Genomic DNA, 21147 nt, shown 5'->3' with positions numbered 1-21147 from the left:
CAACAGAATGATGAAAAACAGAGGTGAATGAGGTGGGGGTGTCACCTCTTCATCACCTCTCTGCCATACAGCATGCCCAGCTGTTCTGCAGCTGCTTGAAAACTCCAAATAACCCTGCAGCCAAGCCTTACACACCGTGACACCCAGGACACACAACGCCTTTTTTCATATGGACCCCATCAGCTGTTTCCATTTGAAACGTGGCTGCTGTCTCCCAGTGACACAACTGGCAGTAATGAGAACCAACCATGTACCCAAAGTCTCCATCAAGTAACAAGCACCACAAGCCTGCTCATGAAAGCAGATGTAGAGCCAAGTCCTCCAGCACCCCTGGGCTCTGAGGGAACCCCTACAATAGCCATGATTTCAACAGCCACAACCATGCAGGGGTGCTTTCAACACCAGAATGAAGTCCCCATCCATCTCACACATCTGGTTTCCACTCACTGCTCTACCCTGGATATTCTGGGCAGGAAAGCATGCCTCTACCGCCTATGCTGACAGCAGTCATGCTAGGAAAGGGGCAGTCTGCAACACTCAACAGTTCAGCTGAACTCACCAACAAGAGCAAATTCCCCAGATCCAGCATGCGCTGAATGTACCAGCCTGAGCACAAGCAGCATGCACAGTGCTTGCTCCCTCCCCAGCAAAACCACCACAGCCCTCAGATGCTTCGTTCTGAAAAACAGAAGTGCATTTCCTCCTGTGCACCAAATGCATCATGCCAGTGATTATTCAGCTTCACCACACACCGGACACGGCCAAGCTAGTGGCAAAACCCAGTTACTGGCATGAGGGGCTGAGGAGAAGACACCCTCTCCCAAAGCAACCATACCTCTCTAATCTCTCAGCAGTAGAGTATCCCTCGAGTATCAGAACACCCTGGTCATGCCGCTGAGCTCAAGGTGCGGCATCACCTCTCCTCCCCCCTTGCCCAAGCTGCTCTCCTCTCTTCCTGCCAGGCAGAACAACCTCGGCACCATGCGGCACACCAGCCCTCCACTCTGCCGGCACCAGCTTCCTCCCCACCCAGCTGCTTTAACTCTCCGCTTGCATTTTGTGTTGAGGTTGGCTGTTTTTTTATCAGATATAGAATGCACGCTTGCTGCTTTTTTTAAACTCTGCGATCGAGTCTATTCTGTCTTCTCTCCCTTCATGTATTTGTGCTGTACCAGATGCAAGCACAGCACAGCAACAAGACATGCACAAAGCCATGCTGAGGATAGGTCAGGGAGACCACTTGCAGCCGGATAAGGAGAAGAGTGGAGCAGCTAATTGGCATGTATCCGGCACACCTGAAGAAGAATCAGGGCACTGGGATGAAAAACCTGATGAAGTGGTAGTAAAAGAGGTGCATCTGAGGAGTTCCCCGAAACAACAGAGAACAATACCAAGCAAGCTATGACCTCTGGTGATGGAAAAGACCAAAACGGTGAAATATGGCAGTGACAGAAATATTTGGTAAGACCCTGACAGCATACACCACGTCAATATAACTGGCAGCGAAATCAAACAAGATGCATCTTCCCAGGCTGCAAGGCTGTAGGCTTCAACAGCAGCCTACATGGCGTATCCTGCTATGCTACCTGTCTCCCTGCTTTGCCCTGCATTCCAGCTGGCCAAGGAAATGGGATGAAGGCAGCAAGAGGTACTTCATGCATAACGGAGCTGGAGTCTCTAGCTGCTGGATAGCCAGTCCCTGCCACGCTGCTGCACGTCACCATTTCTACTGCAATCAGGCCGTGGGACTTGGATGACAGAAGAATCAGCATCTGCCAGGTAATGGGAAGTAAAATCTCTTTGCTGATGAACTAGGCACCTACCCAGCATAAACTATTCATTTTGAGAAACGTTTCCATTTAGCAAACAGTAAATACAATTCCCCCGAGTCAGTGACCACCGGCAGGTACTCACCCACAGCCCTGTCAGAGCACTACCCACAAAAAACAACCAGCTTTTCCAGACCCACATTAACACTTAGAATCACAGAATTATTTAGGTTGGAAAACAACTTTAAGATCATCAAGTCCTTCCATTATCTAACCCTACAGGTCTATCACTAAGCTACGTCCCTAAGCACTACAGCCACACGTCTCTTAAATACCTCCATGGATAGTGAACCCACCACTTCCCTAGGCAGCCTGTTACTATGCCTAATCACCTTTTCCATGAAGGAATTCTTCCTGATATCCAATCCAAACCTTCCCTGGTACAACTTGAGGCCATTGCCTTGCATCATATCAATTGTCACCTGAGAAAAGCGAGCAATACCCTCCCTGCTGCAGCCTCCTTTTAGGCAGTTGTAGAGAGTGATGAGGTCTCCCCTCAGCCTCTTCTTCTCCAGACTAAATGATCCCAGTTCCCTCAGCCACTCCTCATACATCTTGTTTTCTAGTCCCTTCAACAGCTTTGTTGCTCTTCTCTGCACATGCTCGAGCAACTCAATACCCTTCTTATAGAGAGGGGCACCAAACTGAACACAATATTTGAGGCACGGGCTCGCCAGCGCTGCGTACAAGGGGCTATCAGTTCCCTAATCCTGCTGACTACGCTATTTCTGATGCAGGCTAGGATGTCATTGACCTTCTTGGCCATCTGTGCACACTGCCAGCTCATGTACAGCTGGCTGTCGACCAGCGATCCCATTGAGCTGTCACCGCATGATGACGAGGTGTCTGGGGTGCACAGTCACATCTCCACACAGCCCCCTGCACACAAAGGTGCAGAGAACCTGCAACATGCACCAGTGAGCACCAATTAATCACCAACAGAGATCAAGCCCTAATAGTTAAGCAGCAAAATGCAGGGGAATAAGCCAAATGACAGGTTAAACAGATTTTTTTTCTTCTTCTGAATAATCTCTAGCTCATACCCAGCAACCGTCCCAAATTATGGCAATGTCTTCCCTTGGTATTTCATTTCCCAGTGTCTCATTTAACCAGCCCTGCCCTTATATCTGTTATTTAAACCTGTTCAATGAACTAACTTAAAAGTACCTCAGGGTCCCTTTTCTGCAGCTCTGCTCTAGCTTGAAGTAACAAAGTCAAGGGCCAGCACCTACAAAATCAGCCACCTTACGCAGGTGATGCTGGCGTGGCACCACAGCCAAAATGCACATCAACAGGGGGCACATGTGAAGCTCTGAGACCCTTCCTCTCCAGCCAGAACCCAGAGAGTTACAGAGTAACAGAACCACAAAACAGCTGAGGGTGGCTCAATTGGGCCACCCAGAGCAGGGTGCCCAGGACCACATGCAGGCACCTTCTGAAGATCTCCGAGGAGGAGACTCCACAACCTCTCTGGGCAACCTGTGCCAAGGCTCTGTTACCCAAACAGCACACAAATGCTTCCTGATGCTCAGAGGGAGCCTACAGTGCTTCTTTTTGTGCCCACTGCCTCTTGTCCTGGTCAGCACTGAAAAGAGCCTGGCTCCGTCCTCTTTGCATCCTCCCTTTGTGTATTTATGGACTGGGCCTGCTCTTCTCTAGGCTGAAAAGTTCCGGATTTCTCATCAGAAAGCATCCCTTCAAGCATCTTGGTGGCCCTTTGTTGGATTGCTTCCAGTTCATCCAGGCCTCTCTTGTACGGGGGGGCCCAGAATATGACATAGTACTCCAGGTGCTGCTGGGGTTGCTTTTAGGAAGGGGGGGGGCACTGGGGTTAGAGCAGAAGTGCACAGCCCACCCACCCCACAGCCTGCATCCCCACAGGCAGGCTCTGCTCTCTGCTAATGAGAAGAATAAAAACAACACTGTGCCTGGCATTGCCTCACTGGAAGAATGCATCAGCCTCCGAAGAGGCAGCCGGCAGGGCCGGAGGGGAGGGAGCTCCGTCATCTGCTGCAGCCGCACCAGTGGGCCCTGGGGAGCACCGTGCGTGTGGTAGGGACCTGGGGGGTCCCTGCAGACCCCTTGCAGCCACCACTGCTGTCTGGCAACAGCTTGGACACGACCTTGGAGGCCAAAGAGGTGCTCTCCTAGGCAGGATGGCTTCCAGCACGGCTGCTAAATCACCGCTGGTGTGACATGACACCAAAGCAGAGCTCTTGCCAGAGGGAGAGCGAGGGGCTTTGCACACCTACTGGTATGGAGGCTGCTGGGATGGGAACAGATGTAGGCACGGGCACAGCCGACCCATGACACGTGAAGGGAATCAAAGGCACACCAGAGCAAAGGGAGGGAGGTTTAGAGACCAAGGCCCACAGCTCGGCATGTTTAACCAACAAGCCACTAATTCACTGTTAATCCCAAACATGTTGAGCTTTTACAAAAGGTCATCCCTGTCTGGAGCCCTCCAGAAGTTTAATTAAACCCTAGACATTCAGAAAGTTGATGTCTAAAGCAGGATTTCTCTTGCTTTGCCAGGCAGGTGCACATCACAGCACGCTGCAGCAGAGCCTAATTTATCTGCTGAGAAGCTGCTACAAGCTCCTGCTCGTACCTCATCCTGCAGCACCTTCTCTTTCATAGCCAGGTGCAGGATTTTGAAGGGCTCTAACAAAATAAACTGACTTTAAACAAAATTTAAGTTGGCAACTTGGATTTCCATGACCCACAGCCTCGCCACAGGCACCAGGGTTCCAGCCCAGAGCAGTGCAGGGAAAACAGCTACAACTGTTCTGAATAGGCAGTTTGCAATGCATTGAGGCTACGACAAAAAGGAAAGAGATAAATGCTTACCCTCGTAGCTCTCAGGCCCAGATCTCACTGGCACAATAGCAGAACTCAGCTTTTTCCTGTCTACATACTGAAGCTGCCCTGACACCCGAAGTTGTTGCGCATCTACAAGCTCCCTGGCACCTTTTCATCCCCAGACTTAAAAAGCAAAAACAGTCTCTGTTATTCACTGTGCATTCCCTGAGCAAACAGTGTCAGCATCACCAGCAGTACATCAGACTCAAGATAAGCTAGTGTCTTGTTGAGCCCATCTCCACACCAGGGCAGAAAGGCAGGGACACTGCTCCAGCCTCTGGGACACACATCAGACCAGCACCTTCCTGCCAGGCCTGGAAGACTTCCTCCCATTCCTGGATCCCCTATATCAACACCTAAAACTGAACAGAAGGGAGGTGCAACTCAAGCCACCCAGTCCAGGCACCTTGGAAGACAGCATAGCAGCCTGACAAGTGAAACAAAATAAATCCCAGGTCCTAGTCAAGCTTTTGGACAGCTCCCAGCCAAAACCAATGCCCAGCTCAGAGGTTGCAGCTGCACCCAGTTAATGTCCCACTGACACCCACGCCATGTGGCCAACATGCAGGCAGCAGAGCTGACAAACACCTGCGCGGATATCCACGTGCACCCTGTGGGAGGGTTGGCAGACGTCCACACAGGGAGCAGTGACTGCTCCAGATTCACAGCTTCCAGGCGCTTGCCTGGAGGCAGGCCCCCACCACTGAGCTCTCTGCGGGGTTCCCATTAACAGCAAATGGGCAGCAATACCCCCCCCCCCAGTGATTAATCACCTTCCTGGATTGCAGGAAAGTTGTTATTTCCAACCACCACCGTGCAGCTGCCAGTGCACCCACCCCACAGCGCAGGACGTGCAGCCTGGGGCACCCAGACCCCAGGGCAGGGCAGCCACACTGAGCACCAGATGTGCACGCAGCAGCCCTCGGGATCAAAATCATGCAGCAGGAGCATGGCAGCCACAGACCTAGGAGAGAGGGGGCTGCTGCAACATGCCGGGAGAGTAGGCAGAAGTTACATGTTGAAGGTAGGTGGTGTTGCAAGGCAATAAACTAACAGGATTTTGGGGGGAGTTTAGAGGAAAATAGGAGGTATTTTCTATGTGAATATTTTCTCCTAAAACAAGCACTGGGAAGATTTGGAAAAATTTAAAAACTTGATTACTGCAGCAATTCAAGCAGACACACTTCAGTACTGTGCTAACTGCTTTCTAAAAAACAAACATGATTATTTTCCAAACCTTCTTCTAAAAACATTTTTTTCTTTATCACATTGTAATATTAGGCCACACTTCTGTATACTATTTTTGAGCACTGGATAAAATACTCTTCTTGGTCTCCAAGTTGAGGGTAGAGATTCTCTCTGTTTTCAGGATTCTTCTTACTTGCCCTTTCCAGAGCTCTGGGCTTTCTGTCCCCCTGCATGAATATCCAGGTGCAGCGCAGCCCCACCACCATGCCATGGGATCAGCACAAACCATGGCACATTCAGCCAGGGAAGGTGCCAAGCCTGGTCCCACGCAGGGAGTCCTGACTGTGGCTACAGGTTGGGCAGCACCGGGCTGGGAATGGCCCTGCAACATGCCCTGGTAATGGGGACATCAGCCATGGCCCAGGCTGTGCAAGCAGGAGCACGGCTAGCAGAAAATAGTTCTCCCCCTTTACTCAGCATTTAGACCCCATCTAGACTGGTCTGTTCCCCATGACGCAGAAAAGACATTGATAAGGCAAAGCAAGTTCAGCAAAGGGTGACCGTGATGGTGACAGACTGGAGTAATTGCCCTGGAGGACGAAGGAAGCTGGGCTTGCTCACTGGGCGAGGAGATGGCTCCCGGGGAACCTAACAGCAGCCCACCAACACCTACAAAGCCTTTAGGAAGATGAGGCCAGGCTTTTAACAGTCATACACAACCAGCAGAGAGGGCACAACAGGCATAAACTGCAGCAAGTAGGATTCATGCAGAAATGCAGCAAGAATCCTTTTCACCATGAGGACAGTCAAGCACTGGACCAGGCCGCTCAGTGAGATGCCACAGCTTTCCAGCCACGTTCACGCCAGAAGAAATCACAGCAGACTCAGGAACTCCCCATTTCTGACTGCTGCAGCTCGGCTACAGCCCAAGTGGTAAAAGGGGCCACTTCCAGCAAACGCCAACCCTTCCTCAAATGAAGTCTCCCATTTCACAGCCACGGTCTCTACTCCTTACTGCACACCTAACAAACCAGCCGCATACTACACCCAGATCACTCTGTGCCAGAGCCCCGTTCCCCACGTTCCTCCCAGGCCAAACCCACATGCTCTCGCTGCGGTGCTCAGGAAGGTGTTGGCGCTGTTGTCCCAACCACCGATGGAGGCAGATGCCTACCACACACCATGCTGATGCCCACTGGCCGACAGCTGCCACAGTCTGATCACTTAATGACTCCCATTTCCAACAGGTAGCCTTGCACTTCATACATCCAAATGCCAGTGGCTGCATATCCAACAACTTCTAGAGACCTACTACATCAAAACTTCCACAAGCACCAACTCACATCTTATTTGAAAAAACAAGGGGCTGAACAGCTGTCTTCCATAGACGAGTTCAATGCATTAATTACAGCATCCTCCTTCACCTGGTCTGAGTTAAGTCCCCTTCCTTTGCTAGGGGAGGATGTAAGATGAGACAGTCCACTGACTACCAACCCTTCTCCTGGCCCTTCACCCAGAAGACTTCTTGTACAAGACTGCTGCTGCTCACTGAAAAACACCTTGGAGCCTGCTCAGGGCCCTCATCACCCACCTGGCTCCTCTGCAGCTCTCAGGCACCCTCCTGAGTGACCCTGGGTCTGCACCAGAGGTCACCACATGATGCATTGCCTGGCTTTCTCCCACACTACACACAGTTACTGAACACATCTCTCTTTTACTACAAATAATGACATCTTTTTTGCTGCTGGAAAACCAGATTGAGATTGCTCAAAATGGCAACTTTACAAGTCCTCCTGTATCTCCATACTTTAAAATCTCTCAGAGTCCTTCAGCACTCTGATTTCCTGCTTTGTCCACCTGCTCCCTCCTATCACCTAAAATCTCCACTTTAGTCCACTCCTTCTCCTCCCCGTCTCTCCACCTGAAATATAACCACGTACATCGCCCAGCCACATGCCGCAGGCAGGAAATCATAGAATCATCGAATGGCTTGTTTTGGAAGGGACCTCAAAGATCACCTAGTTCCAACCCCCCTGCCATAGGCAGGGACGCCACCCACCAGATCAGGTTGCTCAGGGCCTCATCTAACCTGGCCTTGAACACCTCCAGGGATGGGGCATCCACAGCCTCTCTGGGTAGCCTGTGCCAGTGCCTCACCACCCTCTGAGTGAAAAATTTCCTTCTAACCTCTAATCTAAATCTCCCCTCTTTTAGTTTAAAACCATTCCCCCTTGTCCTGTCATTATCTACCCAAGTAAAGAGTACCCTTCTCATCCATCAGAGGGGGTACACTGTCCTTGGCCTTTCTTTTCTGAGCAATGACTGCACAAAGACACACACACACAACTGCTACGTTTCCAGCTGCCCCAACCCAGACATGTTTTTACCAGCAGTTCCTCCAGAAGCTGTTTCCAGCAGTTTCCACTTTATTGTCCCAGACTTCCTGTCTAAACAAATCAGTTCTCCCTTTGCAAAGGCAGTTCTTGTAATCCCCCATGGCAGGAGCCACTCACTGCAGCAGCACCTGCCACACGATCCCCAGGTATGAAGCCAAACCACAGGTGACAACGAGGACCTGGGTGATAGATCCCAGGGTCTCTGGCCACCTTCTTCCTCCTCCTCCTCCTCCGTGAAGGTGGCTGGCCATGCCACACAACCCTGCAGCCACAAGCACCAGCCAGACACAGGCTGCACTTCTGCTCTTGGCATGCCTAGAAAGCACAAAGCCTCCCCAGCTCTGCAACACGCAGCAGTGCCAAAGTAATCCACGGTAACAGGATTTACGGCTTGCTCATCTCAGTCCTACTGAACTCATTTCAGCAAATAATGGATTATCCCCGTCTGTCGGCACCAAAACAATGGAGATTTAGCAAGAGAAAGCTGAGATCTAGCTGCAAAGGATACGCTGCTGGGTTTGGATGTGATCTTCTGGAGGGCACCATACCCCACCCTGGGGACTCTGTTTTCCTCTCTGCACAGCCAGCACCCCCAGATGCCCGTAGTGTGGCAGCCCCAAGCAAGGGTACACTGCCAGGCACAGAGCCGTTCTTCTGGGTGACAGAACAGCTCGTACCATAGGAATGTACCTCTCATCTGCCTCCCCCACCAGCTCTGAGCCTGACAGCTAAAAGCACAAGGAATAACAGCAATTTTCAAGCTACATCAAATACAGAAGCAGGGGGGGGGAGGGAATCCAGGCTGCTATAAGCAGACAAGAAAAACTCAACCGTGGGCCAGAGTCAAAGCAAACACCATTAGCAGGTCTGTCCTCTCTGGATCTACATGCTGCTCAGTACCCTAGGCACAAGCACTCAGTACCCTAGGCACAAGCTGAAAGGGCAACTGCTGCTCCTGCAGGCCCCTGTAACGCACGCACGCATAAAGTAACATGTAGATTAAACCGCTCAGGAAGTGACAAAACCAGGGGCAGCGTTATTATACTGCCTACACTGCTGCAAATAGCACAGAGCCAGAGACATGGGAGCTCTCCTATGCTACCGCAAGGGCAGCAACGCCTCCGGCAGTACAGGCGGGCTTCTGCACCAAAACATACTTCCTGCAAAGATGCTGACAAGCAGAAGCGCCGTGTAACAGGGCCCAGGGTGCAAGAGGGTGCACAGCCCAAAGGAGGTAAGTTTTTTCAGCAGAAGCACTTTCACCAAAGCACCCCATCTTTACTGCAAGCACCTTGTGACGATGAGAACACATCTTCCAGGAGGACCGCTAACTGTCTGGTCTACATTAAGCCAAAAATAATTACAGAGCAGCTGATTTTTTGTTGTTGTTGTTGCCATGAATCAGACTACAGTTAACTGATATTTACTCTGCATTCACTCAGTGTTGCAGATCATCCAGCATTGTTCAGGATGACAGAGCAGACAATAGGCACCAGTGGTCACAAAGCCTCGGCATGCAGGGGGCTGTACAGTAGCTGCATGGTAAAAAGGCAATCTTACCTGGACTAACACATAGCACATCAAGGGGACACAAACAGAAAAGCTACATGGGCGAAGAAGAGAGAGGACAAGGAGACTGTCACGGAACAGCCAGCTACAGGAGCTCAGGGCAGCTGAGAGGTCTGATCCCAGACTGCGCAGACATTCTGGTAGAATGAGGGGAAAAGCTCCATTCCAGCAAACTAAGCTCCAGGGGACAAGAAGGACAGACCTCCAGCAGAAGGAGGGAAACCAGAAAGGCAGAGATTGTGTAAAGCCCTTGTAAAATGAGCAAACTGTTGCATAGACCTGACAGGATGAAGCCAGAAGGGCAAACAGCTATTTAAGCTAAGTATATTTGTTCTTGTGATGACGTTGGTATTTAAATTGATCATAAATAGACTCAGGCTGGAAATGAGAAGATGGATCCTGACCATTGGAGGTTAAGTCCTAGAATGGCCTTTCAACAAGAATTACTGGGACAAGAAACAAAACTAGTTCAAGATGGAGCTGGAGAAATGCAGAAATGTACAGAAGGATTATGAAAAACATCTCTGCGCGAGACAGACAAGATGCAGCAACCCAGAGACAATACCTGAGCAAAGCCCTTTCCTTAGGGAACCCTGGGCGTTCACAGGATGATAGAATGGTTGGCAGGAACGTCTGGGTCCACCTGGTCCAACCCCTGCTCAAGCAGGGTAACCCTGAGCAGGGTGCCCAGGACCACATCTAGGCAGCTTTAGAAGATCTCCAAAGAGGAGACTCTACAACCTCTCTGGGCAGCCTGTGAGAAGGCTCCAGCACCCTCACAGCAAGGAATTGCTTCCTGATGTTCAGAGGGAACCTCCTGTGCCCCAGTTTGTACCCCAGTTTGTCACCTCCCTCCACCCGCTGGCAGCACTTTGGCTAATGCAGCCCAGGACACCATCAGCCTTCTTTGCCCAAGGGCACGCTGCTGGCTCGCGGTCAGCTTGGTGCCCACCAGGACCCCCAGGGCCTTCTCTGCCAGGCTGCTTTCCAGCTGGGTGCCCCAGCCTGTCCCGGGGTCTGGGCTTGTTCCTCCCCAGGGCAGGACTCTGCGCTTCTCCTTGCTGAACTGCAGGAGGTTCCTGCCAGGTTATTACAGTAGTGCCATAATAACCATGGGCATCATGAGCACAGCTCTGCTCAGGACGTCCGAGAGAAGGCAGAGCAAGGCCCTGGAGCCACTCTGCAGCAACCAGGTGACCAGAGTTGCATTTCCAGGAAGATTTCCTGCTTCAGCGGAAAGGAGGCTTCCTCTGAGCCAGAGCAAAATTTTTTGGAACCACCCAAAAATCAAACCATATTTCTGAGAGCATTGTCCAAATGCATCAGCAGCTCCTGGCCTCCACTCTGCAGCCTTTAGCGTAGAGAAATACAGCTTCCCAGTGCCTCCAAGGGACCAGAAGACATCTGCAGGATTCCCTACCTAAAGAATAGCATGCTTAGAACAGGTGCCTGCAAGCAGCCCCCAGGGCCAGGTGCTGTGCAGGACTAGCAGGAGAGCAGCACAAGATCTGGTGGCACTTCCTGAGCACCCAACAGAGGGCTCGACCGGACCCTGTCCTACACTGACGCTTTTTAGAGATAGGATCAGTGAGGTCAGGTGCAGGAACACATCTCAGGGATCACTTTGTGCCACTCTGCCCTGCTCTTCCCCTACCAGCCCAGCTGTGCTCCCATGTCCACATTGCTGTGGAGCTCCTGGACCAACTCCAGTGTGCAAAGGAGCACCCCCTCCCTGCCTTCAGTCACCTCTCACGCTTCTCCGTTTCACACCAGATTTGCTACTCTGGGCAGAACCATTGGCCCGTCCCCTGCTGCATCAGCCCCGAGCACAGAGGGATCGTAGAGGGGACCACTCCTGCTCTCCCAGTGTGCAGAGCTACCTGATTTTCTCATTTCCAGTGAAGCAGCTCAGGCTTCATACTGTGTCCTGCGATTCACACAGGTCCAATTACCAGCAGAAGAGTCACTTTACCCACCCACCACTGCTCCAAAACGCAGTAGCCTTCCCCTCTGCAGGCACAGGGGCTGCGGCCTGACCTACCCCAGCCCCGGGTTCTGCACCAGAGCTGCCTGGGGACAGGCAGCCCTGACAGCACAACCCAACACAGACACGAAGGTCTGTGGAGAGCAGCACCCTTCCACTGCCGCTGATGCCAGGCTGACACGTCCTCCTGTGCAGCACTGAAGAAGGGCCAAAGTCCTTCGTTATCCCAGCCCTGACACTTGGGAAACACACTCCCCCTTGGCCAAGCCGTTGCCAGGAAATGCACAGCAAAATCCCCTGCAGCCACGCAAAACAGGAACTTGGAAATTATCTATAGAAAATGACAAGTGAGACATGAAATATAGGAACTCATTCATCCCACAGGATGGATGTCAGGAGCAAACCTGCTGCCCTCCTGATAGTAGGGTCAGGATCCTGCTCCCCATGGCATCACCCTCACCTTCCCCCTCACAGACATGCTCAGAGGAGAAAGAGGAGCTGGGGACACAGGCAGGCAAGATGCTGAGAACCAGGGCAGCAGATGGCACCTCCTCTCACGCCGTGCCCAGCAGTGCCTGAGCCCTTTCCATACGCAGTGCAGCCAGCACAGCAAAGTGATGCAGCTTCCAGCTCTGGCACCTCTCACCTGCCGCAGGAGGACGTGGCACATGAGCAGCAGGCACCACGGCCCCGTGTCCACTGCACTGAACGCAAGAGAGGGTGCTACAGAGGAGGAAGATGGGGCTCCCCACAACCCCTCCCCAGATGAGCAGGGCTCAGTTAAACGAGGACTGTGACGAGAGGGCAGCTCTGCTGCTGAGCCCTGCCCTGCTCCACGGAAGGGCTGCACCTGGCTCTCCACAGGCAAGCACTCTGCACGGGGAGAGCCTCTTCCACATCAGCCAAAAGCATGTGCTAAAAGAGAGAAGAGTGCGCGCACACAGAAAATACCTCGCCATATTCCTGGCCAGTTTTGGCTTGGGCTCCCCACACCATGGTGGTTTGCCTTCCAGGAGCCTGCCCAGGCTCACCCCAAGCCTGACAACCTTTACCGCACCAGCACCCTGCAGTGAAGAGCCCCCCCCCCACAGCTTAACAGCATGTGGCTGAAGAATCCCTCTTCTGGAGGGGGGAACCTGTCAGCTACTGGCTACATTTGTGCCCCATCCCCTTCCCCAGTCCTGCACCAGTGGATGCTGTCCAATCCTCTGGGTCCCTTCATGTCCATCAGATCACTCCACACCTCACCAACCCCAGTGCAGGTTCAGGAGCTGAGGCTGCCTTTTCCATGCCCCTTTATGTCGCCAAGCACAAACACCACAGCCCTGCCCATGCCAAACACCATGCACCGCCAGGCCTGAGCAGGGTGCAGCCAGGGCAGGGGAGGAACCAGCGAGGTGGCAGAGCAGGGGTGAGGGCAGCACAATGAGCAGCAGGGACACATCAATTTGCTTTCTGGGCGCAGAATGTGCCCAGACATCCATCCTTTGCCAGGTCCCTTGTTCCATGCCTGTTTTGCACCTCCACCTCCAAGGACTGATGAAGTCTGCAGTAGCTCTGATGTCCAGCCCCAGGGAAGCCAGGAAAAGCAGCAGCACAGAGGGCAGAGGAGTAAAGACAGCTCTGAGGACAGGAGAACAAAACCAAGCTTTTCACAGAAATCCCTGTGCCATTTTTCCTCTCACACTTTTTTTCCCAAAGGAGCATCACACAAGCCTGAAGCCTCCAACCTGTTGTATAACACAGCACAACAGCAGCTCGGGGTCTTCAGGGAAACCTCCCCTCTGCCCAGGCTGAACCAGGCACCAGCAGGAACATATGGCCCAGAAAAATGACTGCACAGTGGAGGCAGAAGTTAAGGGGCCACAGAAAGCAGCGCCAGGGGAGGGCAGCTCCAGCAAAAACCAACCACAGTCAGTAGCCTTCCTTCCTCCGGGCAATGCCCCAGCAGCATCTCCTCCACACAAAGCAGGCTTCCAGCTGTGACACCTTGCAAAAGGACCTGGTTGCAGAAGGACCTGGTGAGCCCCGAGGTTATACTGACAGTGAAAGCACAGAGCCTGTTCGGAGAAATCTAGCCAGAGCCTAGACATCAAGACAATCCAGAATTGCCTTTTTAGCACTGGATAGCTTTGCTTCATCATGTTAGACAGAGGTGAAAAACTACAATTAATCTCCTTGACCACCTGGAACATCCCTCTGCCAGAAGTAGTTATATTAGAAATTAGAGACCAAATAACTCGCAACTCCTCCAGCAGACAGAATCTGAACCAAGTCACATGGGAACTGCACCCTGGTGTCTGAAGCCACCACCTCGAGTTCACACAGCTTAAATCTATAAAAACAGAGGGTAAATGTACGTGCAACTGAACCTCCCCTTCTGTTCTTGTTGCAGATCAGTAATGGACCTGCTTCGAGGTTTGAAATATTTATCAGGTCTTCTGAAGTTTGCGGAGATGGGCTGAGCTGACAGGCTGAAAGACCTTCAGATTTGAAGATTTACGTTCCCGGAGGCGATTCATTCACCAAACAGCATCTATTATATAACAAAGCACTTGAGGAATCATGAGCATGGAAGCAAGGAGGAAAGCTGTGCACAGAGAAGATGAATGGCAGAGAAGTCCTTCCTGACTGCTCCAGAAAAACATCATTTAATTCCTCTCAATTTGGTGGCTTACTGTTCAAAGCCACCTCTTCTGGGAACCAGCCCAGACAAAGGACCAAAGCAGCAACAGCCTGCTTCTTCAAGCACCAGGAGTAGCAACAGATGCAGCAGCCCACTGAGAAGGATTTTAGGAACAGATTTAGCAGGAATTGATTCAAATCAGGAGAACAGCCCCTCTCCAATGAGGAATACAGCCCCTTGGCCGCTCCAAGGGCCTCTCCAAGCACATCCCAAGCCTGGATGTGAAGCTGCAGAACCACTGGCCATGCAGCGCAGAGCTGCTGAGCTGGGAGATGTTCCCCATCCCCCCCCAACCACTCTGCCCTGGGCATAAGCGTGCTGGAGCTGCAGGCGGGTGGGCTGCCACCTCACAGGAACGATGGCAAAGTGAGACAGATGCCCACCCACAGGGCACCAAAATAAGCACAGGCAGCAGTGGCAACGTGGATCCGAGAACAGTCTGTGCAGCCAGAAGAGAGATCAGCAGGAGGGAAGAGATGAGCCCTTCTACAGACACAAGGCTCGAGCCCAGCACCTCCAACCCAGCTCAGGGCAGGTGGGCACATCCAGGTCTCAGGCAGAGGCCTGGCCACCTGAGCCTTCTGCAAAAAGTAGAGCACATACAGCATAGCACTGAGGTCATGTTTGCCTAAGTACAGCCATTTAAGACACAGGTTTCACCTGTACCTTCTCGATGCACCACAGTATTACAGAAAACTGATTATTTAACAAGGTAGAAGCTCTCCTTTACTGCCCAAATTGCTTTTGGCATTATATACTGAATTTTCTGCAATACCAAGGCACAATAATGCCGTAAAACAAAACCAGAAGCACTCCCAATGTTCCTGGTTCTGGAAGTCACACCAATGTCACAGTATCTTGTTCGCTGCAGATCTCAGACTTTTAAATAGATTATACTTTCAGGCCATGAGTGCCCTTTGCAGCCTGAGATATGGCTCAGCCCTGGGCAGACGCCATGCTGATGCATGCTGTATGTGCCCAGCAGCTGGAAGCAAAGCAATGACATCTCTTTATGAAAACATCCAAACAGAAACACCACTAACGCCTACAGTGCAAGTGCAAAGCAAAGGAGCCTACAGGATGGGTGAGATACAGTCTGAGACACATGAATTGCCTTGAGAAATTCCATCACTTCCAGGCTGGGCCAAATTAAATTTAGCTGAGGAGCAGCTGCCAGTATAGGGGAGAGAGAGACGATTTAGGAAAGGCCAGGTTCTTCCATGCAATTAGTAATTTCAACTAATTTGAAGTAGGACTGGACATAAGAAAACGAGCATACAGACAACTTCCTGGGACCACTAGAAATAAGATGAATTTGGAAGGATGCAAGCAGACATGGAAATGCACTGGGAAAATAAAGAGAAGTGGATGGGATGAGGGTAGATGGCAAGACAGAGATCTGGTCCCCCAGCAGAGGGGTTCGCAGACACCAAAGGCTGGAAGGTCTCTGTATAAAGAAACGCCAGCTGCCCACACCAGCCAGCGTCTCCTACAACTGCCCCAGCATCTCTTCCCTAGTAATACACTCAGCCGGCAGCAAGTGCATTGCTTGCACCTGGAGACAGGGAGTTCACCACCAACAGCTCTAACTCCGGCAGAGTTAGAGCCCAGAGACAAATTTTGCCGCCTTATTAGTTCTTGACATCTATTCTTGGCAACAAAGCCCTTCTCAAGAACAAATGACTGGGGAGGAAAACAGCAATACGTTAGTAGGTCTGGAAGAGACAGACTCCATGGCCAGTCAGCAACAAAACGTCCTTCAGGATGGGTGGGACTCGGCCACAAGTGCACACCTGTGGGATCAAAGGCCCATACCATTTGTGGGTCATGCAGGCAGTGCTAGACTCCTGCTGCGAGCGATGCCTCCGCCGCTTGCCCTTCCCAAGCAGCCCCGGGGCTGGAAGTGCTGCTGGGAGCAGGAGGCAGCAGTGCTGCTCATCCCAGAGATCCTCCTGCAGCTTCCACTGCAGTTGTGACAGCCCAGAGGTCCAGCTCTGCCAGCAGTTATGTGTAACTGATACAGAAGGGAATGCAGAACAAGCGCTTTGTCTGGGCAGAGTAAGAAAACAACCACCTGGCTACAAAATTGTCATTTGCTATTTTCAGCCTCCACGCTGCCCTGTCCTTCAGGAAGTCTCCACCAGCCACTCTGAAACCTCACTTTCTCTCTCAAGGTCAGAAAGCCATCAGCAGTCCTTCCATCTCCTTTCCACATAGGCCCCATTCCTCCCTCATGTATTGGGTTTGCGTGGCAACATTTTGGTAGTGGGGGAGCTGCAGGGGCGGCTTCTGTGAGAAAAGTCCAGAAGCTGCCCTGTGTCCAGCCAGCTCCAAAAGGGACCCACTGCCAGCCAAAGCTGAGCCAATAAGCGAGGTTATGCCTCTGGGAGAGGCCAAGAGAGACAAGAGGATTTCTGCCCGTATCTATCTACCGTACAACCAGCACCGCCCAGAGCAGCCACACACAGGCCCAAGGCCTGCAGAGACACAAGCAGATCCCAGCTCACTCACTCTCATCAGGGTTGGGCGAAGCAAGAATGGCACTGTGCTTCCTCTTCACTTCCTCCACGTTCTCTGAGATTTTATCAATGAACCCTCGAATTTCTTCTACCTGTGGAGACAGAAAAGAACAAGAGAGGTATCCTGTGAGAGGCCTGGACTTTTGGAAAGGGGAATAATTATTAAACCCTATCCAAAAACAACCATGGCATGTCTGAACCACAGCAAACATCCTCCTGGACAAATATTTTCCAGCTGGATTCTTAAACTGTAGGACTGATGTGAAATCAGGCAACTTTCCATATCACAGCAACCAGCTTTGCAGTCAGAGCAAGGTAATATAGACTGTGTTTCCCATATTCTTTGTCATACACTGAGAATCTTGTAGGGTATACTTAAATGAGCATCAGATCTATGAATTTCCAGACTCAGCATCTCCAGCATGGAGTGTGTTGCTCAAGTTACATAAGCCAGGATTCTTCCCAGCTCAGTCACCCAGCTCCAAGGGCTGAGAAGTCTGTTTTGAGCCTCACCCCAAATAGAAGGGAAGCCAAACGATACTGTGCCTCTCCATACTGGCATTTTCCCTGCACTATAAGAAAACATGCCATCATCATGGAGACAGAGAACCTGTACTTGTGCCCTCTGCCTGCCAGGCTGCACACACTCCAACTCTATCTTTTTCTTCGACTCACACCACCACTTTGCTCATCTTCATCCATCTGCATGTCATATTTTCCATTCCACACTCCATTGCCTGCACAGATACATTTTTACACCCCCTACTCACATGTCATACTAAAGGTATGCTAAAAATCCGCATGCATATCTTACAGCCACCCACATGCCAGAAAACAACCTCGTGTTTGGTAATGAGAGGCACAAAATTACATCAGTCCCATGCAGAAATTTTTACTCTGCAGAGGTGCTTTCAGGAGAGATTTTTAGAAACTGTTTGATTTCATGACAGTCTAGAGGCATGCACACTGCAACAAGAAAGCCTCCAGTCTGTGTCCACAGGCTCCCACGCTACCACTTGGTGGTTAATTGGCTCAGCTGCCCTGTTGGTTTCTACAGGAGCAGGTGGAGCAGCAAAGCAGCCCTCGGGTTAGGTACAACACAACAAAACAGCCTCAGGTCTGTGTGGAAGCCTGGCTCCCACTAGTCACTGCTCTCAGTGTAAGCCCTGAAAACCCAGAGCCTGAGCACCAGCTGAGAGGCATCGATCAAGGCAGAACACCCATACCCTCACTCAACTGCTGCTTGCCTGCCATGGGAACCCATATCATAGACACACAGTCTGCTCCAGCATTTACAGAAAGTTTTGAACTGGCGTCAAAGCTGCACTGGAAAAACAAAACTCTCACCTGTTCAAAGAACTCATCCATGAAGCGGTCCCGGTCCACACTAACGGTGACTTCATCATCATCATCACTGTCCTTCGCCTGCAACAAGACAGAAAGAAGTATCAACAAGAGCTTCTTGCAAATCTTGCAGATCCATTTCAGGAGATTATCTTGGGTGCATCTTCCTCTTCACCTTTGCTCACTTGCTCCCGTGAGCTGGGACAAACACCAATGAGAGAGGCACTACCACATCAGAGCACTGTAGGGAGACCAGAAGAGTAGATAACATCCAGCTGCAGCAAAAACAGTACAGTAAAAAGCACTGCTGCAGCTGGCTGTCCCACCACTTGGCCTTCTGAGTCAAGCATGGAAGATTTACGATACCTACACATTTACAGCATACCTGAAGGGAGAACTTTATATGCTCACTGAGCTATTCTCAGCTGTGCACGAGCACAATGGCTCCACAAACAGCAGTGATGAGAAAACACAATGGATGTTAGAATGTAGGAAAGAAGGGATGGAACAGAAAATACATCAAAACTAGTAAAACCACAGCAGACAAGTGAGGGGGTGTCCTTGTCTGGAGCAGCATGTGTGTCACTGTCACCTCACATCCCAGGAAGGCAGAGAACACAAGCTTGCAGTGGGAAGAAAAATTAGTCTTGATGTCCTCTGTGTAAGGAGACATTTAAAAGATATCATCTAAAGCAGACAGATGACAGAGGGAAATGGAAAATAATTGGGTGGAAAAGTTTCTTCTTACTCTGTCTTCACTAGAGAGAAGCAACGGAGAAAATTTAAGATCATAAAATCATAGAATGGCCTGGGTTGAAAAGGACCTTAAAGATCATCTGGTTTCAACCCCTCTGCTCTGGGCAGGGTTGCCAACCACTAGAGCAGGCTGCCCAGCGTCGCATCCACCCTGGCCTTGAATGCCTCCGGGGATGGGGCATCCACAACCTCCCTGGGCAACCTGTTCCAGTGCCTCACCACCCCTGAGTGAAAAACTTTCTCCTAATTTCCAACCTAAATCTCCCCTGTCTTAGTTTAAAACCATCCTCCCTTGTCCTATCACTATCAACACATGTAAACAGTTCCCCCTCCCGTTTATACGCTCCCTTCAAGTGCTGGAAGGCCGCAATGAGGTCTCCCCGGAGCCTTCTCTTCTCCAAGCCAAACAAGCCCAGTTCTCTCAACCTTTCTGCAGAGGAGAGGTGCTCCAGCCCTCTGATCATCTTGGTGGCCCTCCTCTGGACCTGTTCCGAGAGCTCCACATCCTTCTTGTGCTGGGGGCCCCAGGTGGGGTCTCACAAGAGTAGAGGGGAACAATCACCTCCCTCTCCCTGTTGGCCACCCCTTTTTTACTGCAGCCCAGGACATACTTGGCCTTCCGGGCTGCAAGCGCGCACTGCTGGCTCATGTCCAGCTTCTCATTCATCAGGACCCCCAAGTCCTTCTCTGCAGGGCTGCTCTCAAGTTCTTATTCTCCCAGTCTATATAAATACCTGGGATTGCCCCAGCCCAAGTGCAACACCTTGCACTTGGCCTTGTTGAACCTCATGAGGTTATCATGGGCCCACTTCTCAAGCCTGTCCAGGTCCCTCTGGATGGCATCCCTTCCCTCTATTGTATCGACTGCACCGCTCAGCTTGGTGTCGTCTGCAAACTTGCTGAGGGTGCACTCGATTCATAGAATCATAGAAATCGACCGTCTGTGTCATTGATAAAGATATTAAAGAGCACCGGACCCAAGACCGACCCCTGAGGGACACTACTTGTGACTGGCCCCCACCCAGACATGGAACTGTTGACCACAACCCTTTGGCTGCGACCAGCCAACCAATTCTTTATCCACCTAAAACAGAGGACTGTCTTTATTCATCTAATAACTACCACACATTTTGTCAGCTGCTACCCAGGAGCTCAACACCCTTCGGCCACTCCACATCTGCAGAGATCTAACCAATACAGACAGTAGGGCTCTGGAGAATTCCTCTTACACTGAATAACGTCAGATGAACTGCCTATTTTTTCCCCCTAAAATCATCTTTTCAACCTAGGATGACTGATTTGGGTGGATACTTCTAGAGAAGGCCCCAGCTTTCACTCTTGCCACTGCTCATGGAACCTTTTGCTTTGGTAACCAGTTCATGAAAGGCATGTTCACAAACATAAAGATCTGAGAGCTACCAAGATTCATATGAAAAATCTCATCTTGACAAGTAAAAACAGGAATGTTGCAGCCCAAACCCAGTATTCACTCTGTGGGCACAAAGAAGTGTGTAGTATCCCCCAGGGCTCAGTACTGGGGCCAGTTTTGTTTAATATATTTATCAATGATCTGGACAAGGGGATTGCATTGGGTTTATGTGGCAAGGTTCTGATAGCAGAGGGGGCTGCAGGGGTGGCCTCTGTTAGAAGACTCCAGAAGCTGCCTTGTGTCCAGCCAGCTCCAAAAGGGACCCGCTGATGGCCAGAGTTGAGCCAGTGAGCAACATTGTGCCTCTGAGAGCAGATTTAAGGAAAAAAAAAAAAAACTGCTGCACAACAGCAGCTAGGAGAGAGAAGAGTGAGAAACACCCTGCAGACCCCAAGGTTGGTGAAGAAGGAGGGCAGGAGGTGCTCCGGGCTCACAGCAGCAGTTCCCCTGCAGCCTGGGAAGAGGCCCCTGGTGGAGCAGGCTGTCCCCCTGCAGCCCACGGGTCCCACACGGAGCAGATCTCCACGCTGCAGCCCGTGGAGGAGCCCCCGCTGGAGCAGGTGGATGTGGCCTGGAGGAGGCCGC

At 51.3% G+C, this 21147-nt stretch overlaps 1 protein-coding gene across 2 annotated transcripts in view; it reads right to left on the bottom strand.

The window, feature by feature from the left end:
- The window catches only part of STX1A (syntaxin 1A), a 105488-nt gene that overhangs the window by 60989 nt on the left and 23352 nt on the right, over positions 1 to 21147 (bottom strand). For both annotated transcript variants that reach the window (XR_013941239.1, XM_080563339.1), the window contains exons 2-3: positions 18381 to 18458; positions 17026 to 17125 (exon numbers count right to left, since the gene is read on the bottom strand). Coding sequence is in view for 1 of the 2 variants with exons in the window: in XM_080563339.1 (XP_080419465.1) it covers positions 17026 to 17125; positions 18381 to 18458 (178 nt within the window). In the remaining variant the exon portion in view is untranslated. The remainder of the gene's footprint in view (positions 1 to 17025; positions 17126 to 18380; positions 18459 to 21147) is intronic.

Source organism: Anser brachyrhynchus (genome assembly GCF_964034855.1).
Source record: "Anser brachyrhynchus genome assembly, chromosome: 20".
In the NCBI taxonomy this organism is placed as follows: Eukaryota; Metazoa; Chordata; class Aves; order Anseriformes; family Anatidae; genus Anser; species Anser brachyrhynchus.
The sequence above is the reverse complement of the archived record's forward strand: the minus strand, read 5'-3'. Positions and strand labels throughout refer to the sequence as shown.